General features: G+C 49.9%; 1 protein-coding gene across 3 annotated transcripts in view; it reads left to right on the forward strand.

The window, feature by feature from the left end:
* Positions 1 to 19,801, forward strand: part of CACNA2D3 (calcium voltage-gated channel auxiliary subunit alpha2delta 3) — an 833,176-nt gene that overhangs the window by 643,445 nt on the left and 169,930 nt on the right. For all 3 annotated transcript variants that reach the window (XR_007191727.2, XM_057311802.1, XM_057311801.1), the window contains 4 exons: positions 9,487 to 9,570; positions 17,394 to 17,465; positions 17,727 to 17,788; positions 19,157 to 19,224. Coding sequence is in view for 2 of the 3 variants with exons in the window: in XM_057311802.1 (XP_057167785.1) it covers positions 9,487 to 9,570; positions 17,394 to 17,465; positions 17,727 to 17,788; positions 19,157 to 19,224 (286 nt within the window). In the remaining variant the exon portion in view is untranslated. The remainder of the gene's footprint in view (positions 1 to 9,486; positions 9,571 to 17,393; positions 17,466 to 17,726; positions 17,789 to 19,156; positions 19,225 to 19,801) is intronic.

The following is a 19,801-nucleotide window of genomic DNA, read 5'->3' on the forward strand; positions in this document are numbered from 1 at the left end:
AGTGACGTCAGAAGTCTCTTGGGTTTATTCAGACCAGCGTGCATCCGGAATTTTTTTTAAAAGATGGATCAGTATATTTTAGGATCACCTGCAGAAAAAAAAAAAAAAAAAAAGAATCAAGCCTACATAGTTTACTGCGTCACCAGTCCAGTGGGCTGGACAGAGCATCGATGGATGAGAACCTGTTCGGTTTGGTGGTCAGGATGTGGCCAGGGCAGAGAGCAGATGGGTGGGAAAGATGGTCACAGGCATGTTGATGCTGCAAAACCCTGTGTCCTCAGGGAGGTGCAGAGCAAGGGCCCCCCAGGGAAGAAGGGAGACAGACTCTAGCCGAAAGGATCAGAGAAACATCCATGGATGATGGGGGCACAGGGGTGGATCCCCTTATGTCTTCTCCTCTTTCACAAGTATCTTGAAGAATTTTAGCAAAAAAGGAGAAACAAAATAAACATATCACGCCAAGCATCCCCCCAGATAAAATCACACACACACGCACACACTCATACACATACACGTTTGAGGAAAGCTCAGCCATCTGACATAGGTTGATAGCATCACAAGCAGACACCAGAGTCAGGGGAGTGGTAGCTGGCTTGGAAGGAGGGATTCCTTTCCCTCTTTTCTTCCTCTCTCTCTTTCCTTCACTTGCACATTCATTGCCCTCTTCCTGCCATGCATGCCAGTTAGCACAGAAACCTGGACATGAAGAGAGATCTCTCTGTTCCAAGCACCGTCCCTCCAAGGGGAGCCGGTAAGACTGGAGTGCTTCTCCTGGGACTGAGCCAGGAGAGGTGCTGGGAACGGGGGGCAGGCAAGGAAGGCCGGTGTCGCTGGCCACGGGAGGAAACCCCAGCAGAGAGCTCACTCCATGGGGGCGGTTAGCTGCAGCGCCACTGGACGGGAAACAGGTCTCGCTGAGCTGTTGGTTGATGTTCTCTTCTGATCTCACTTGAGTGAATAAGAAAGTCCATTGTCTTGGCAGTTCCAAAACTGGAATCACCTTGTGGTGCCCAATTATAGCGCATGTTCAAAACAGCCTGACATATTTCAATTCCCAAGGGTCTCTTGCTCGAGTGAATAATGCCAACTAAAGTTCTATAAATGCACAAAAAAGTTGCTTTGTCAAATGTCACAGGCATACTATTAACTTAGAGAGGTCCTCTTGTTATCCTAGATTACTTCCTAACGACTCAGGGGTCTCAAACCTTTCTATGAAATCAGCTTTGAAATATGGCACTGTGTGCTCAGGAACTTGGGGCAACTCTGTTTGCAACTTTGAAATTCTATTTTTTTTCTTTTTTCCGAGAGAGAGAGCACTGGAGGGTGAGCAAGCACTGGAGCTGGGGCGGGCAGAGGGAGAAGGAGAGAGAGAATTCTAGGCAGACTCCACACCCAGCAGGAGCCCAATGCAGAGCTCCATCTCACGACCCTGAGATCATGACCTGAGCCGAAATCGAGAGTCAGACGCTTAACCGACTGAGCCAGCCGGGCGCCCCTGAAATTCATTTTGAAGGCTGTTCTGCATCTAAGCCTTGCCCAGAAAACCATAGTGCGGGTTTTGTCCAGAGTGTTCTAAGCCATCAGAGGGGCTGTCTTCCAGGTACACCGCATGCATCTTTCCCCTGCAGGCGGCATCTGTGTTCGGCCTCCTCTGGGAGGGCTGGTGTTTCCCCGGTGTGGGCCCTTCACCTGACTCAGAGGCCTGCAGACGGCACTCCCCGCTCTGGGTCAGAGTCCCCGTTTCCCAGGCCCGTTGCTGGCACGAAAGCTCCTCCCGCCCCAACCACTCAGCCAATTTTCATTTTTATGACTCGCCTGCTATGACAAGACAGACTGGCTTTCTGAGAATGGGGATTTAAGCCGCCATGGAGAAGCCACGCCGAAGCTCCAAGCCCGCAGGCGGAGCTGGGCCACTTCCTCCCCACACACCATGTGGGTGACTCACAGCGACTCGGAGGACACTGATTAAGATAAAGGTCATTTGGGTTTTCAAAGCAGCCTGTTAATTGTTGTTTTTTAAAAAAATACCAAAGCTGTTTTAGTTTTACAGCCATCAAAAGGATTTTGTAATCACGCTAAGAGAGCACGTAGAACTTTTCATCTTTGAGACACTTAAAAACATTAATTAATAAGAGCATGGTACCTGGTGGAAAAAGGAAAAGCCTTGCTGTCTGGACATGCCCTGTTGCCTCTCTCCCACCTTCCAGCTGCTTCGGGACACACCCTCCCGGCCCTGCTTCCCTCCAGTCTATCCGGGCTTCTCATCTTCCCATGAACTGGAAGGATTTCATCTCCGCAGACTCATTGGGACCCCCTCCTACTCTCCCACCGCCGGGCTCTTCTCTGCCATCCTGTCATCTAGCTTACCTAGCAAGGTCTGAGCCCCGTGGCGTCCTACCACCCAAGGGCCAGCACGATTCCGATGGAAATCCCAGCTGCCGCAGTACCACCGGGTGCTACCAGGCTTGTCTGAGGCCCTGAGTCAGCTGATGGCTAATGGGCCTTGTCTTGTGTGTCCCGGGTACGTGCACCAAGCCAGCTCCGTGCCCTCACTCAGTGCATCCTAGTTGTTCTCAATCTGAAACTGACTCTTGCATCGCCGGCCTATAAAGGCCAGTTTCGAGGCAGCCCGAACGAGCTGGCATCCAACAGAGGCCAGGATGGCTGGTGGGCTTTGGCTGCCGCCGTGGTTCTGCGCGCGTTAATAGGCCTGCTGCACCCAGCCCTGTGGGTGGTCGCTGTGTGAGCTGAACCCCCATCCAGCAAGGCAGTGCAGAGGGTGGTGAAGACCGGAGGCTGAGCCCGGCAAAGATGGGGTTGAATCACAGTCCCACTGTCGATTACCTATGCCGCCGCGTGGCCTGCACCCCGGGTTCTGCGTTTGCCTATCTGCGAGGCGATTATCCCTCCAAGGAGGTGTGCACAGCGTTTAGCACCGTGCCTGGAAGAAGAGCATTCGCTCTTCCTGAGGAATGATAGGAGGTGAAGGGGAAGCTGGCAGCAGAAAACTTTTTTTTTTTTTTTTTGCTACAGGCAGTCACTTGGAAAGCAGAACAGATTGGTTGCTACATTTTATAAATTCCTTGTGGGAGAAACAATGAAGTTAGAAAACTGGAAACAGTAACTGCTTCAGAGGACTTACCTTTGGGCCAGCTAGCAGAACGGTGGGCGGTGGTCCCTGCGGCGCCTGTGTTGTGATAGCGAGGGCAATATTTTGTTTTCCATTCTTGCACTTTTCGGTATTTTCCAAATTTTCTGAGATGAGCAGTTGTTACATGGAAAATTGCGGGGGGGGGGGGAAACCTTAAGAAATGGCAAAAGCTTAAGCCATTTGGACTGTAGCCGGGGGAGCAGTGGCAGATTCTGTGCTTCCACTAAGTCTCTGCTGAGACTCCCCTTCCCTAGGGCCACCTCCTCTGAGGCCAGATGTGCTGTGACAGCCAGAGACCTTGATTTGCAAATTTTAGGGAGAGGGACTATTGTCCTGGCGCAGGCCCACCTGGCCACCTGGCCTTGGGACCAGGTCCTGTTTGAGACCCTTCCCTTTGACCATGAGAAGAATGGACCACCACGCCAGGTTGACTGTCTCTTTCAAAAACCAGAAGTATTATTAAACAACCATACTGTAAAGAAACATTTTAGCCCGTGAGCCTCCTCCCTGGAGGGAGGCAGGGGCTGCCACATCTCCGAGTCAGCAATGACAGTAGCATTTATGGGTGCTGGCCACGTGGGCGTTTCCCAAGACCATCAGGACACACTCTGTGCTCAATGTTCGTACCCTTTTGTTCCTCACGCCAGCCCTGCAAGCTGAATTCTAGTACCCCCCCCCCCGCCCCCGCCCCTATAGACAAGCAAATGGGGCTCAGAGAAATGCACGCCAGGCATGGAACACACAGCCTGTGTGTGATTCTGGGGCCCTGGCTGCTAACTGTTCTTCTAACCGCCCTGATGGGCAAGTGGTCAGTCATGACCTACGCCATGAGTGCAGGAGATGACCCTTCTCGCACAGCTTCTCCATGCATTCCTGAGGCTCACCTGGGCCTGGCCCAGGGCCTGCTAAATGTATTTTGGGGGATGTGGGTGAGTATAGGAGCAAATGAGAGAATGGATGGAGGCAGGAGTGAAGGAATGAAGTGCCCTTTAGCTGTCTTGCGCGTGGAGGAGAGAAGATGTGCCTCCTTTCCTCCTCACTTCTGCCCCTGGGACAAAAAGAGACATAGGCCTCGGGGGAGGTGGTGAAGGTGTTCGCCAGCTGAGGACCGTGCCTGCTTTGGGAGAGAACATCTGCCCAGACACTGGCTGGCTCCCTGCCCTTGGCCACACCCCTGCACCAAATGGCATTAGCTTTGGGCAAGGTTTCTTCCTCTCCAGTTGTGGGCCTCCCACCCCCATCTCCTTCCTGCCTGTTGGCAGCATGGGGCGGCATGTACATTTTATCAATTATTAGCATACACAATATTTGCTTCACAGAGGCTGCATGGATGTATGTAGCTGATTTCCTCTGTTCCTTCCCAGAAAAACACAGGAAAAGCAAAGTTTTGTTTTTTTCAAACCAACATGAACGTGGCCATCACCTGAGCCCATCCCGTGATGCTTCCAAAGCCAGTGTGTAGGGAAGCCCGAAGAGCACTGGCATGCAGACCACGAAACAGCACCTGGCAGGTTCAGGCGCAGAAGGCGTGCCCCCAGATGGCTCCAGCTTGTCCCTCAGATGGGTGCCCATCTTGTCCCATCCTCCTAGGCCACAGGCTGGTTTGTGTGTTCACCACATCTGGCCTTTATTTGAAACTCCACCTCCAAGTATTTCATAGCACAGAATATCTTTCCTTATTAAATTCTCCCCCACATATTTTTTTCATAAAACAGGCACCAAAAACTACAAACCTACCCGTGGCTCTCAAAGTATCTGTTTATAAACCTTTGGAAACCGTTCGCAATTCGTTAATCACATTTTCAAAGGAAGTTACAGTTTATAGATACACTAACAAATGCCATATCCGATGCCTCAGCCCCAGTAACGAGATCCTCACGCAGGGAGAGAGGGAGTGAGAGGGAGTGGGGCCGGTGGATCCAGGGTGTGTCAGAGGCTAAATGCGGAGGGACAGGGGAGAGCTGGCCTGGGAGTCAGAGATTTACTTCTGTTTCTGTCACTCCTACACTGTGGCCACACGTCTGTCCTCCAGGCGGGGTGGCGGGGGAGGGGGCAGTAGGGATAGGGATTAGCCACACTCAAGCACAGCAGTCTATCTTGAGTAACAGTGTGATAGGTTGCAGGTCACATGCTCCTAAATAACTTAGGAACACTTCCCTTAAGATGTACTTTAAAAGTGGTTCATTTTTAAGGAGGAATAATAAAGGCATTAAATATATACAAGTCAGAACTCCAATGACTACTTATGCTTGAAACCCAAACCAGCTTAAAAAAAAAAATCTTAGGGGCGCCTGGGTGGCACAGCAGTTAAGCGTCTGCCTTCGGCTCAGGGTGTGATCCCGGCGTTATGGGATCGAGCCCCACATCAGGCTCCTCCACTATGAGCCTGCTTCTTCCTTTCCCACTCCCCCTGCTTGTGTTCCCTCTCTCGCTGGCTGTCTCTCTCTGTCAAATTAATAAATAAAATCTTTAAAAAAAAAAAAATCTTGAAGAAGGGAAAGGGGTAATGTGAGAGAATGTGGTTGGTACCTGAAACGTCCAAGGGCATAAAGATTTCAGGCACAACTCGATCCAGGCACACACACTGTGTTTTGCTCTGCTCTGTCTGCACCGGCCTCATTCTCAGGAAAGCTCTCTCCAAGCAGAAGCAGAGATGGTTACGAGGAGCTCCAGCTCACATCCTACCACCTTAAGGACGCTAGCAGATGCGCAGCTCCTTTACCTGGATCAATCCAGGAAAGCATGCCAGGCTGAGTCTCATTTGGGTTGGCGTGAGTTATAGCCCCGGCTCTGAACCAAGCCCTATGTCCTGGAGAGCTGTGGGTCTCCTCACATGCTCAGGTCGCTTGCCTATCTCTGAACCAGGATGGTCTTGCTCTTACAAGAACTGTAGTTACGGAGAGGGGGACCCCAGGGCTTCCCTGCAGGAAAGCAAGGCGATTACCCTGGAAACTGTGGGGGGATGAGTGGGGGCAGGGCACAGCACAAGTGTCTTCCTCGGGGAAGTCTAATCTCTAGCCCTCCCGTATGCTGTCTTAATGGGAGAAAAGATGAATAGGGATCTAGGGTCATTATGCTGGCGTTTACTGATCACCCTCAACCTGTTTTATTTTATGCAGCAGCCACTGACTTCCTTCTCTCATTCAAAATAATCACTCTGCTACGGTACTACGTGCACTCTTAAAGAGCTCGCCAGTTAATAAAGACCCAAATGGGAAGTGTTTTAGACTGGCTTTGTATACCTGGTTAAGCAGACATCATAGAGGGGCATTCCTACAATGGAGTTCCGGAGAGGGTTTCCCCAGCCCTGCCTGTTTCCTTCAATGAAATGAAATTACTTAGACTCACTGGCTTGCGGACCAGCCCACTGTGAATGCCTCTTCACCTCACATTCTAAACCCTCCAGGTTTCCTGAATATCAAAAGCACAATGTACTGAATTTCTTAAGTAGTTATAAGGGGGGAAAAATGAAGAAAGACATCCAGGAGTGGTCAGAAGTCAAGGGTTCGCTGTGGATTGCAGAATCGCCAAGTACCATCTAAAAGGACTTGGGTTTTTTAGCAGAGGTACGAGTTTTTCTGCGGGGACAGTCTTGAGTCCCCGCTGAGCTATAGTCCACAAGTCTTGGTGCATAAGATATACACCAGGAGAAAGTGTGTGAATGTGACTGTCTGACACAACCATCTTCAACAAACATCTCCTGCCTCCTTATGGTTTATAGAACAGTGACCTGCTCAATCGCTCAATGGGTCTCCTTCATTTCAAGGAAATGACATGTTAGCCAACTGTATGCAATGAACCTGGGTCTTGGCCAGCAAGGTCAGGGCTCTCAGGAATCATGCTAGCTATATAGTAAGGCTTTTTTCTGTGCCAGGAATATGTTTGTCCATTTGTATACAGTATCTAGTTAATTCTCTCAACCTGCCATTCCAGGGAGGTACTACTGGTTTTCCTATTTTGCCACTGAGAAAAGGGGAGCATGGAGAAACTGGGCCCCCTGCTCAGGATCACAGCCCTAGAAAGTGGCAGAACCACTTTGTCTCACAAAGACAAATGGACACTTTCTGAGGAGGAGGGAACATTTGGTGCTCGGGACCTCAGGAATCTTTATTATTTCTTTTAGGAGTGTTTGAAATAACGTGAGGCTCAGCCATGAAAATTTGGTCAGGGGCTGGTGGTAGATGGGGGTGTCCTGCCGCATGCTGGCTGTGTGATCTTATCTAAAGTGTTGTTTTACCCATTATTTAACTTGTGACAGCCTCTTTTCCTGTATGCATGGTGGGCAATAAATTGACCTTTGAAAGGCAAAATTCAGGGTGATAAACTACAAGCCATTCCTTGGAAAAGAAAGAAAGACTGCTTCATTGGCTTTATTGATATGCTTAGTACCTGCTCCTTACTAGGTGTCTCATAGATGCATTTGAATAAATAAATAAAGGAGCATTTTGAAATGACTAAAGGAAGTACTTCTCACAAAAAAACAAAGCAAAACAAAACAGAACAGTTTAGGCTTAGCATTACAGCGCCCCAGATACTGTGAAGGCTCTGCCTTTAATGCTGAGAAGCTGGGCTGTGTCAGCTTCTGGGGCACCTAGTGGCTCTCAGTCATGGTTCTCACCAAAATGGAACTTGGGGGGCGGTTAGACAGTTAACAGAGGGCAAGAGTGTGTGACTCTACGTCCTCAAAGAGACATGTGGAATCTTGTTAGCATCACGCGTCCCCTTCCCCATCACACCTCCTCACTGTGAGACGTGGGTGACAACTCCATTGACCTCGTTCCTGTTCCTCCCACTCAGCCCCCGCCTGGCTCTCGCAAGGGCCAGAGCTTCCATGAACACACGAAGTTTCCATAACGGGATCCAACTGCAAATCTGCTGTCCTTTACAGAGCCGCTTCCCCTCCTCTTCGTCTGCAGTGGATCCGATGCTCTAAAACTGACCTTGAACATCTGTGGATTGGAAACCGGAGAGAAGGGAGCGGACGGGTGGCTGACCCGGTGGTCCAAGCCCACTGCCCTTCAGAGGCGGTGTGGCCTTCCTGGGCGGTGGAGGGGGGTGCGCTCCAGAGGCGTCTCAGGGCTCCTGAAATGCATTTGACAGGAAGAACAAGAGGACAGGAAAACCACTCGACCCTGTTTAGCCCCACAGTGACCTGAGATCTACCCTGTCTGGCCTCTGTCCCCTCGGTTCCACTGGCGGCCCATTCAGCCCTGTTTGGTTCAGCATCTTGGCAGTGGCCTTCTTCACACCGACGTGCCTTTAGCACCTGTCTCCACGGTAGCCATGCAGTGTCCACAATGGTAACCTGTGGTCTGGGGATCTGAAAACACATCTCATGTGTGACACTGCATCTCATTTTGAATCTTAACCACGTCAATCCAAAGATGACCAACGTAGGGACGAAAAAGAAAAAACGATACGTGCATAGATATTTTTTCCAATATGCCATTGGCCATATTTTATGAACTTATAAGGGGTTGCTTATCTTTAGCCTGCAGTAGAGGGCAGACTTTCCTTCATTATAAACATCCCAACGACCGGCATTCAAGGCCCTGAGACACAGGAACGTCCAGACACACGATCGTCCAGTGGATAAGACAGTAGGCTTGTGGGGTGACTAACACCAGTGATTTAAGGAGAAAAAAACGAAAACCACTCTCCCAGTTCTTAAGGCACTCATGAGCTTTTCCAGAGAAATGCCCTCATAGCCACTGAATCTGGCAGTGATTCCCAATACCCACATCCACCCTGGGTAAGGAGGCCATAGTTAGCTCAGTCCTGCTGTGGCCTGTGTGATAGCAAGTAGTAGGCTCTGTGTGTCTACGAAATGTTACCAGGATGTTGAGCCCACCAGTGGTTTTGTTTCCTCTCCAAGGAGTATGGGGCAGGTTTGAGACCGGAGGTAGGGATGGGAGAACTATGAAACAAAGGGATATGACTAGATTTTTGGTAAACCGTAAAACGCCCTTTCCTATGTCATGAAGCAGTGGCTTTTAAAACTGTGGAGTAGAGAAGGATCACCCCTATTCCACACAGGTGCCATCCAGGCAGCGGGGAATCTTGGCTTTGCTTTTGGTGGATTTGGAGCCAAACGAGTCCACTAGGTAAATTCGTATCAAGGAGAGTCGACTTGTAATCCTCCCAGGTGGGAGCACCTGGCCTGGGCTTTCCTGCTGTTACAATCCCTTGGACTGTCCCCTGCTGGGCTTCTCGCCAGTGTCCCTCCACTCGCAGTCCTCATCCGAGAAACAGGGCTTGGGGAGATAAAGGCTGCCCTGGCTGATGATCTCACGGAAATGTTTTTTTCTTCTTCTTTCTCTTCCTCTCGCTGCCAGTACGAAGAAGGAAAAAAGCGAAGGAAACCTAACTACAGTAGCGTTGACCTGTCCGAGGTGGAGTGGGAGGACCGGGATGATGTGGTAAGTGACTGGTGTTCAAGCCTGGCGAGTAGGGAGCTCCACTGTACCGACTTCTCTACCTGGAGGCCACCCGAGGAGCTGGCCGAGAGGCCCCCCGGAGGACACCTGGCCACCAGAGGGACATGAAGACAATGGGCTCTTTTCACCGCACTGGGGGTTTATAACTCTCCTGCTGGCTGGAACGGTTGCAGCTAGGCCAGCCACCTGCCTGCTTTGTGCGGTCGGCTCACACCATCCCCTGCCAGGCTCTGGTCCCTTCTGCTGTGGATTCATCCAGACTCCTGCCTCAGTGCAGTTTATGGGACCTGCCACCCTCGGAGGGAGCCTGGCCCGAGCCTGGCTCGGCAGCAGAAGGCTCTGCCCACCTTCAGGTCAGGATGCCATGGGCACAGCCCTTGCTTTCAGAGAGCCACCCAAGGCTGAGCAGGCCTGCCTCCCTTCTGCGGGTTGGCGGTCCATTTCCTGGGCCGTCCCTGCCGTCCCCCTTCCGGCCACACTGCAAGAGCGCACACGCTCATTTTCCGCACGGACTCAGCCTTCGGCACTGTATCAAAAGCCTTCCTTATGCCTACGACTTAACCCTGTCCGTCTTCTTGTTATTTCCTCAATAAATCAGATTTGTTCGACATGGCTGCCTTTGCACGAATGTAGGCAGACTGTCCTTAATTAAATTGTCACGTCTCATGAGATCCTGCCTGGATCCTTGCTCTTGACTTTCTCTGTGGTGCGTCCGTGCCACAACCACGGCTCTCTGCCTGCACCCTCCCTGACGTGTTCAGGGTCCTTTCTTCAGTTTCATCGTGGAGATAGCCATGTTTCTGCCCTTCAGTCTGTCCTGCTTTCCAAAGAGCTGTTGGGGGGAACCATTTGGACTCCCCAGCTGGGTTCTCTTGCTGTCATTCTCTTCTCTTCGTGTCCTCTGCTCCCTGGACATCTCAGCTAGCGTAAATCTTGGATTTTCTTCCTGGCCTATAAAATCCAAGAGGCATATCTTAGAAGTGTAGCTGATTTCCTTCATCTGTACAAGGACTCTTGAAACTCAGGTTCAGACAAAATAACTATTTGATAAAAAAACAACTTTCTCACCTGCCCTCTTTTCCCCACCTGCTGGTGGCCTGACAATGACCTGGCAGGGTTTTACATCTTGCTCTTTAAACATGGTCTTTGGGGCCTTTAGCTTGTACTGCAGCCAATGTCCCCACTCTCCCCTTTCCACCTGCTCTTACCAAGAAGCAGGCTAGCGCACTTGTGAGGGGCCCCACCCAGGCACTAGCCCGCCTGGGTTCCAATCCCACCATGGCGATCTGCTGGCTGTTGGTCTCAAGCACACAGTTATCCTCTCTGCACCTCAGTTTTGGCTTTTGTCCTTTTTTACCCAGTAAGATGAGTATGGTGATAACAGTACCTACATCAGAGAGCTGTTGTGAATCTTTAATTTAGTGTTAATATGCTGAAAGATGAAAATGTGTGTACACCATTGTGTGGACACGGGGAGCATCTGTGACGGTGGCTGTCCTTTACACTGTTCTCATCAGCAGTCATCCTCAGGTGCCTGCGCATGAATGAACGTCCCGCAGACTTACAGCTGCTAAACTGTCTCATGAATGTTCGAAGGGCGTGTTCTACTATTTTCCTTTCTCTTCCATCTTCACTTTATCAGTTGTCTTATTTTGACTTTGCTGGACTTTTTTGTTTCCTTTCCCGGAAGTCTGGAACCTTGTCGTCAACACGCTTCCCCCCCCCCCCCTTCGTCCCGTCCATTTGGATCAGCATGGGAGGCAAAGGGCTTGACGCTCATTCTCACTTCGGGGTCCTCCCGTCGTGGTACTGGGAGAGATTTAGGACTTGGCTCACTCCAGCCTCCGCCTGCGCTCCAGTTAATTTTCAAGGAGCTGGTATCTCCTTTTATGAATCGTGGTTTCCTTGCGCTGTCTTCTTTGCTCATCGGAGCTACAGAGCGTGGGATTCCCAGCCTCTTACGCGTTCTTCACCTTCATCCGACTCCCAGGACTGGGTTTGCATTACCCCTCTTCAGAGTTCCCGCATCTCCTGCGAGTTCAGCGCTCTTACTCTGCCCAAACTGGTCTCTTGTGGTCTCCGTGGTTTGGGTCTCTTGTCTTACTTCCTTGAGGAAGTGGTGCGCTCAAAGCGTGAATTCCTTCACCACCAACGCATTTGGGAAACCCCGGGTCACCGTTTCTCTCCTAGAGATTTGCCCTCCCTTGACTGGAGAATGCTGGACCCTCTACAGAGCAGCTTTGTAACGTCGACACGCGATCCCACATGCCCGTAGGTCCACCATTGGGGTTTGCATGTAAGTGGCCGAGGGCAGCTTTCGGTCAAGATCGGGGAGAGACCGTGAGGCAGAGCCCACTAAGGAGGAAGCAGCTTGAGCCTGCCCAGCCGCAGAGAACTTCTTGGAAGGCGCATCCTACTTCTCTTGGCAACTCAGCTCTTGTTGAATGTAATGATGGTATTTATAACATAGACCCTGCGTCCTTCCAAAAAAGACGTGAGGTCACATATACTATTAAAACATGTGCAAAATAGACTGGCTAAAATTAGAATCTTAAAAAGAGGGAGAAGACTTAGAAACCATTTAGAGGTGGGTGAGCAGGACATCTGGCCCAGGCTCCAGGCGCCTTGGGCATCACATCAAAATACAATGAGTAAGATGGATCTCTGGGGACCCGTTGCCAGGAAGGGACCCTGAGACGTCCACAGCCTGGCCTGAATCACCAGTGCCTGTCACCTCTGCAAAGGAAACAATACCTTTTAAAATGGAGTTTATTCTTTGGTTATAAATTCCCAGAGATGATTGAAGGACTGAAGGATGATATTTTTCTTACTCCTGTTACCTGTTAGTCATTCCCAGACTTTCCACAGTGAGCATGATTATTGCCGTAAAGAGAAAAAAACAAATATAGATAATAACTGACGTATTGAGTCCTTCCTGTGTGCCAGCACTGTTCCCAGTGCTATATGTGGACGAACTTGTTGATTCTACACAACAGTTTTACAAAGTCGGTATTATTGCTATCCTCATTTTGCAGTAAGGAAACTGAGGCAGAGAACGGCTTGGTCCACGGGCACACCGTGTGGATTCCAGCCCAGGCCACCTGGCCCCAAAGCTCTTGACCATGTTGTTACGCCTTAGAAAGAGGCCTTGAGTCCAAGTGTCCTTGAAGACGCTGTATCAGTGCCCTCACCGTGTTCCCATAGTATCCTCCCCTGAGGGGTGCCGCAGAGATGGGGCAACCTTGCAACCAGCCGCTAAACAAATGCTCGCCCTGGGGTGGGGCTGTGAATACCGGCCGGTCAGATCCTGCCTCCAGGCCACCTGAAACCCCTTCTGTTGCAGTGTGAGCCTTTTCTACTGCTCTCCAGTCAACTCACATTTCTCCTTACCTGCGATGATTCTGTGCGAAATGTCCTTCGAGTCTTTTCTTTCTAAAGCCCCATAAACCTCTTCTCCTGGGGTGAATTTCTGAGAACTGTGCCCAATTAGTTTGTTCTTCTTTTCACCTACTCCAGTGTCTTTGCAGCTCATGCTTGAGCCCTGGGTCACAAACCAACCACAGTACCTCCCCCCCGCCCCCCCAGCCTGGACAGAGAGATTGAAAGAGAGAGAGTGGATTTTGATTTTGTTGTACAGATGCTCTGTGCCCAAGTCTGTTTTCATATTCTGGTGAAACGCTTGCTTGGAAATGACAGACCTGTTTATCTCCTGCTTCTCCCTTCCCCTTTAATCTCTTGGCTTGGCCCAGATGGCATGGCGTTGGGGGCCTGGAAGTGCATGCCGCCTGTGCACCAGGCAAGGTGAGGCTCATGTTCTGATGTGGAGAGCAAACCGCCATTAGCAGAACGAGCTATCATTATACACTTACACATGAAACCCAAGGCAATCCGTGGATCTCGGGGGGAGAGCTTCCCTAACGGGCTTTGACACAGGAGGAAGCGCTGTAGGCTCACGACTGAACCAGAGGCGTGACCACCAGCTTGTACTGTGGGTGCTTTGAATGGTCAGCGAAGCCGTTGCAGCTTCGGGGTGCAGACGAGAGAGACAGACTCGCTAGGGGCTCTGGGGAAACGTGTGTAACCTGGATCACGCAGGACCCAGGGGGAGGGTGGTTCCCAGAGAGACCGGGAGGCTGATCGCCATCCCCAGAAAACGATTTCCAGCTTGAAGAGGTTTGGCCTTTATTTTATCTGCCCCACCGTGGCGAAAGCCGCTGTAATGCCTGTTGCTGTAATGCCTGCTGCACACGTGCCTCGGATAGCGAAACATAAAGACAGTTCGTGGATGCTTTATTCATTTATTTTAAAGATTGTATCTATTTATTTGAGAGAGAGACAGAGAACATGAGCGGGGCGAGAGGCAGAGGGAGAAGCCCCGATGTGGGGCTCAATCCCAGGGCTCCGGGACCATGACCTGAGCTGAAGGCAGGTGCTTAACCGACTGAGCCACCCAGGTGCCTTCGCTGATGTTTTAATTTGCTCTTCTTTGACGCTGTTAAGTCAAACATTGTCACGTGACTTTTTGACTATGTAATATGCTAACAGATGGGCACATCCAACCTTGCCTGGGAATATTCCTCCGCCGGGCCATTATTTCTCCAGGTGCTCATTGCTGTGATCCAGGTAGTGGCAAATTTGAGGGCTATTTGGCCAGCTCCGAGCAGCACCGTCGATCTTGCCCTTCCCGGCCTGGTGGGGACTGAGAGCTTCGTTACTCCCCCACCATTCTGGTCTCTGCTCTGGGTACCTCCTCCATCTGGTCTTGTAAGCTGGCCCCTGGGGCAAGGGTACCACTGACTTACTGTAGTATTTGGTGCAAGTTGCTGCCCTTCTCAAACCTCAGTCTCCTCCGATGGAAAAGTGACATTTCTAGACTGTTCTGGTCTCATGGTGCTGTATTCTCACCACACAGTCTGTTGAAAAGGCACAAAACCCCCCTTCCTCCTGTGGCAATGAGGACAGAAACCACCTTCCTGTCACCCCAGTTCACAGAACCTAGAGCTTGTGCAAGAGCCTATTGGAAAGTTAAAACCTAAGACTGTTGCATGGTCAAGTTTAAAATCTTTGATTAAAAAAACAATCCAGAAATAACAATACATTATTTTTATATTCATGCTATACAGTTGTTATATTAATGCTTTAAATTTGTCCAAATGCTTTCTCTCTTTTTTTTTTTTAAGATTTTTTATTAATTTATTCGACAGAGATAGAGACAGCCAGCGAGAGAGGGAACACAAGCAGGGGGAGTGGGAGAGGAAGAAGCAGGCTCATAGCGGAGGAGCCTGATGTGGGGCTCGATCCCACAACGCCGGGATCACGCCCTGAGCCAAAGGCGGGCGCCTAACCGCTGTGCCACCCAGGCGCCCCCAAATGCTTACTCTCTTGCTTTGGGAAGCAAAACTAACAGCATGGGCTTGAGGGTCAGAGAGCCCGTGTGACTAAAAGCAGGTTTCTTAACTTTGTGCCTCAGTTTCTCCACTTGTAAAATAGGGATAATAATGGTGCCTTATTTTGAGGGTTTTAAAACCTGTGTCTGGCACATCATAAAGGCTCAGTAGATGGTATCTATCAGTATTATCCGGGATTTACAAGACCGATCAACATAGTTACTCAGCACCTGATGGGATCCCTGGGGTCTGGGAGTCCTCGCTCAGAACACTTTTGATGGAATGAATGAAAGAGGAGGAAACGGAGCCACAGAGAGGGTATAGAACAGGGATATGCATCACCGGTAAGACTTGAGTCTCGACACCCTGGGTCATTTCTCCTTACCGTGGGCTGCCTCTTTTTCAGTCTGTGCCCTCCCACAGGTGGTGAAGAGCAGCGGTTTTAACACCGGAGTTGGGGGGAGGTCACAAAGTCCATGACTGGTCCACGAGCAGCACTTACAAGCAATGAAATCTATTAAAATAGGAGACATGAGAGGGCATCGCGGAGTAAGATGTATTTCTCAGGTGGCTCACAAAAGTTTAGAAATGTTGGTTTAGGGCATAAGCATCTGTGTCAAGCAAACTCGAGCTTGAATCCTGATCCCTTAAGCTGTTGAAGGAGGTCTGGCATTTTAAGGGGGGAGGACGGTAGTGACGATGATGGTGATGGAGATGATGGTGGGGGACAGCCAACATTTACTGGATGCTTCGGGTGGACGAGGCACCCTTCTAAATATCAGCACATCTACTTCTCACAGCAACTCTGTGAGACGGATGCTGTCATTAGTTCCATTTTGCAGAGAAGGAAACTGAGGCATAGAGAGAGGAAGCGATTCTTTCATAAGTTCTGGCTGCGGAGTCCTTAACTACAGCGCCGTCCTGCCCCACATGTAGGTGTTCAGTAAGTGTAATCCATTTTCATTAGAACTGAAGAAAAGGGAAAGACTGGACTGGACATCTGCGTATTTGCCTCCAGAAAGCCTCAGTGACCCTGGCCTTGGAGCTGCCCAGCCCCCAATGCTGATTGTTCCCTGCTACTGGGAGTTGGGGGCGGGGTGGTACAGACTCACAGAGAAGCTTACCTAATCTCCAACTTGCCTGGGGAATGTGAGAGGGGAAGGTCCCAAATGGCTTTAGGCAGGCACCAGAAAGAGGAAAAATGAAAACCATGTTAAAGATAAATCGAGCCGTTCTTAAAAGTTAGAAAGTAGACTTAATTAGGACCAGCTCTCCCCATCCAAAACCACAAAAGTTAAAATGGGAAAATATTTCCAGAAATGCCCATTATGTGTTGTTAAAAAATATCTAGAGTAAAATATATGTTTTATTTTATACATGCCTCCAGCTAAAAATTATGCTTTTTACTCTCTCTCTCTCACAGAAGATGGGAATGTGAACCCAAATCGAGACAGCCCCGAATCAAATTTAGGTGGCTTGCAAGCATTGCAGTTTTCTATCGGCCAGATCTTAGTCAAGCTCCTCAAAGGAGAGAAGAGGGGAGAGGATTAAAAAAAAAAAAAAAAGCCTTGGGGCTGGGAAAGAGCCTTTCCCGACAGGCTGTGGCATGTCAGCATTTGCTCCTTTTCCATTCAATGGCATCCCCCTCGTCTGCCATTGGTGCCCACGACGGCCCATCTCTCATCACTGCGTCTGCGGTCCTTCTCTGAACCCACAGAAGGGCCGCACCTAATTAGAAGGGGTCAGCCAGGGGCAGGGGGCGGGGGCGAGGCTCAGTGTCCCTAGACGGAGCCTCTGAAACTTAGATCCCGGGTGGCCCTGTTCACTGCCTGTCACTGTGAGCGAGACTATTAACTTGCTCGGGCTTCTCCGAGTGCATCTGAAGATGCTGCGTGCTGTGGAACGTGAGTCCCTGTCTTCCAAGTGGTTGGTCTTTAAAAAGAAAAGAAAAGCCTACTGTGTAGAAAAACACCTTTGACTTGATTATGTTTTGAAAAATGATTTCTTCAGGACACACTAATACCCTTTTTGAAAATGTTATCTTGTCCCCGGAGACGTTCTTGCCTCTTGAGGGTTTTCGATCTTGGCGGGGCTCGCTGCTCGGACCGCATCGTTGGTGCTGCCCTGAGGCTCACAGGAGCACCCCAAGTGGAAGTTGCCATTTATTGCTGTGAGCCTCCCTGCCCCAGTACAGCAGCCATTAGCTGTGTATTCTTCAGAAGCCCTGTTTCAGGGGGCTGAGTGCAGCACGCTGACTGAGCGCCAGAGCGCCCGCCGTGCGATGGGGACGCACCCCAGCCCTGTCATACCCCTGCTTTGCACAAACCACCCAGTGTGCTCCCGAGCTGGAGGATGCAGATGTCCAGATGGCACGGAACCTGGGGAAGAACTAACACCAGTGTTCTGTTATCGTTTTAGTTAAGAAACGCCATGGTTAACCGGAAGACTGGGAAGTTCTCCATGGAGGTGAAGAAGACAGTGGACAAAGGGGTACATTTTTTCTCAAACATTCTTGCCGCTTAATTTAAAACAAACCACTGTGAAAAATTAGCTTTGAAAGCTCTATCTGGAATAAATATCTTTCGCTGAGATCATTTTTCTCTTGTCTTTACTTATCTCAAACAAGATTCATGTAGTATTGTTAACCTGATCATAGTGTGTCCATTTATTTTTATTTATTTCTGAAAGCTTCACCTAGCAGACTAACCATGTTTTCTTCTCTCTACGACTTTTTTTTTTTTTTCAATCTAGAAACGGGTTTTGGTGATGACAAATGACTACTATTATACAGACATCAAGGGTACTCCTTTCAGGTAGAGCTGACCATAATACATGGACATTCCATCAGACCCATCAGTTGTGTTTGTACAAAACCTGCTGACGCTCTCAGAGCTCCTCATCTGAAGATAACCAAACACCCTGCCGAAAGGCTGGAAAGAGTGAGGAAGGGGCTTTTCCCAGGCTGCTTTTGTTTCTGTTTTCCAGAAGGGGGAAGATGGTTCAGGCTCACTTAGGAGAACTCACTCGATTTGTCATGGCTTTGCATCTCATTATCAAGCAGATCAGCTTTGGGGTTCCAGCTAAGGGTGGAGAGACGAGTTCAGAGGGTTGCCAGGTCCTTAAACCATCCAGCTAACTTGCTGCCCCGTGAGCTTCATTTCACCTTTTATTTCCATGATCAAAAAGCAAACCTTCGCACGAGAAGGTAGCATACCCATCCCTACGTGTCGTGCTTCCGTTTTAACTGCTCCAAACTGTACTTCTGTGCTTGTCTACCTCGGAATCCTGTTATTTCTCTGTAACCGTCCCGAAAAACGGCTTGGCCCCATTGCCTGCTTTCAGATGCGCATGTGGCATTCTAGAGTCCCCCGCTACCGTGACCTTAGTGTTGTAACACTTCTGTAAGAAGTCGTTCCCGTGGGGCTGCTTCACGTTCCTGAACCGGTGCCTCGCAGAGCTAAGGAGAGAAAGAATTTACTGACTCTAGATGAATCTGCAAAATAAATTATGCCATTGCATAGTCATAGACTGCCAGAGATCAAGAGTTTGATTCCATTTGGAAGCAGAGCAGTCGAGGGAAACCATGACCGCTAAGTGGGTTTGCCAGATGAAGAGACTGTGTTTTCAAAATATATTCTCTTCCTTTAGAGAGGAGCTTAAAGCAAGCCCGGGAGAGGGGGGAGCATCCGTTAGCCTCGGGAGAGGGTCGGGCCCAGAAGCCCACAGCACAATAACGTGGTCACACACTAGTGTAGTGGAAATGTTCCTTTTCGTCCTTGAGAGGGGGTTCATTTCCCCTAGTCGTGAACTCTAGGGTCTGGAAAGACCTGTGTGTGGCTGAAGGGAGGGCAGGCGTGTGGAGGGTAGTGGTGAAGAGCAGGGCACATGGCTCTTGCGAGGGCATCCGAGAGAAGGACAAGCCGTTTGCCAGGCCTCTGAACACGCACACGGGCAGCCCATGGCTGCTGGTGCTTGCAGTCAGAAATTGCTTTGAAGCAGCTGATTGAACCTAAGAAAAACCAACACCAACGATCACCAGTGGGGTTTTGAAAGTAAACTGTTGGAAAAATTGTTTCCAGAACATGAGATGGAAATGGGAACGTGGAAAGTAAAAAGTGAACCCACAAGGCTATCGCAGTCGAGGCCACGGGTTTCAAGGTCTGCTTTGTCTCTCTGCACAGCCTAGGTGTGGCGCTCTCCAGAGGTCACGGGAAATACTTCTTCCGAGGGAACGTCACCATTGAAGAAGGTAAGATGCCGGCTTGACCTGTCTCATCCTCTAGTGGGGGGAAAGGCCCCGGAGCCAGCCGCTGGGTGAGCTCATCTCTTCAGCCCTCTGTCCACTCCGTGGCCATTTCACGCAGCTCATTGTCCACTTGACCCGAGCTGGCCTTCCGAATGGTGGGACCCCCAACTTGCGGTGGCCTTTTTTGTGATTTCATTTCTTTCTCTTCTGCTTTCATCCACAAAATTGTTGAGTCAACTCAGAGGCTCACCCACCAAATACATTCTTCCTGTACATAAAAATCACTACCAAGAAAAATACAAAGTATTGCAAAAATTCCAGCCCAGGTAGGCGAGCCTTGGTCTCCCACACGGTCGATCACAAATCTCGTTTGTGCTTCAAGCAGTTCAAGTCCGAGGGAGATAGGGTCATTTCGATGAAATACATAGGTCAGAAGGAATAAGGAGATTCCCGATTCCTCTTGTCTTCACAAAGCGCGGGCACACTTACACTCCTGGCAAATGGTAGCCCTTGTTACCGCACTTTAAACTTTAAAACCACTGTCGTGCCCATGCCGTCCTTTACCACAGGCAGTAACTCA

The sequence above is a fragment of the Ursus arctos genome, unplaced genomic scaffold (genome assembly GCF_023065955.2).
Source record: "Ursus arctos isolate Adak ecotype North America unplaced genomic scaffold, UrsArc2.0 scaffold_14, whole genome shotgun sequence".
Lineage (NCBI taxonomy): Eukaryota > Metazoa > Chordata > Mammalia > Carnivora > Ursidae > Ursus > Ursus arctos.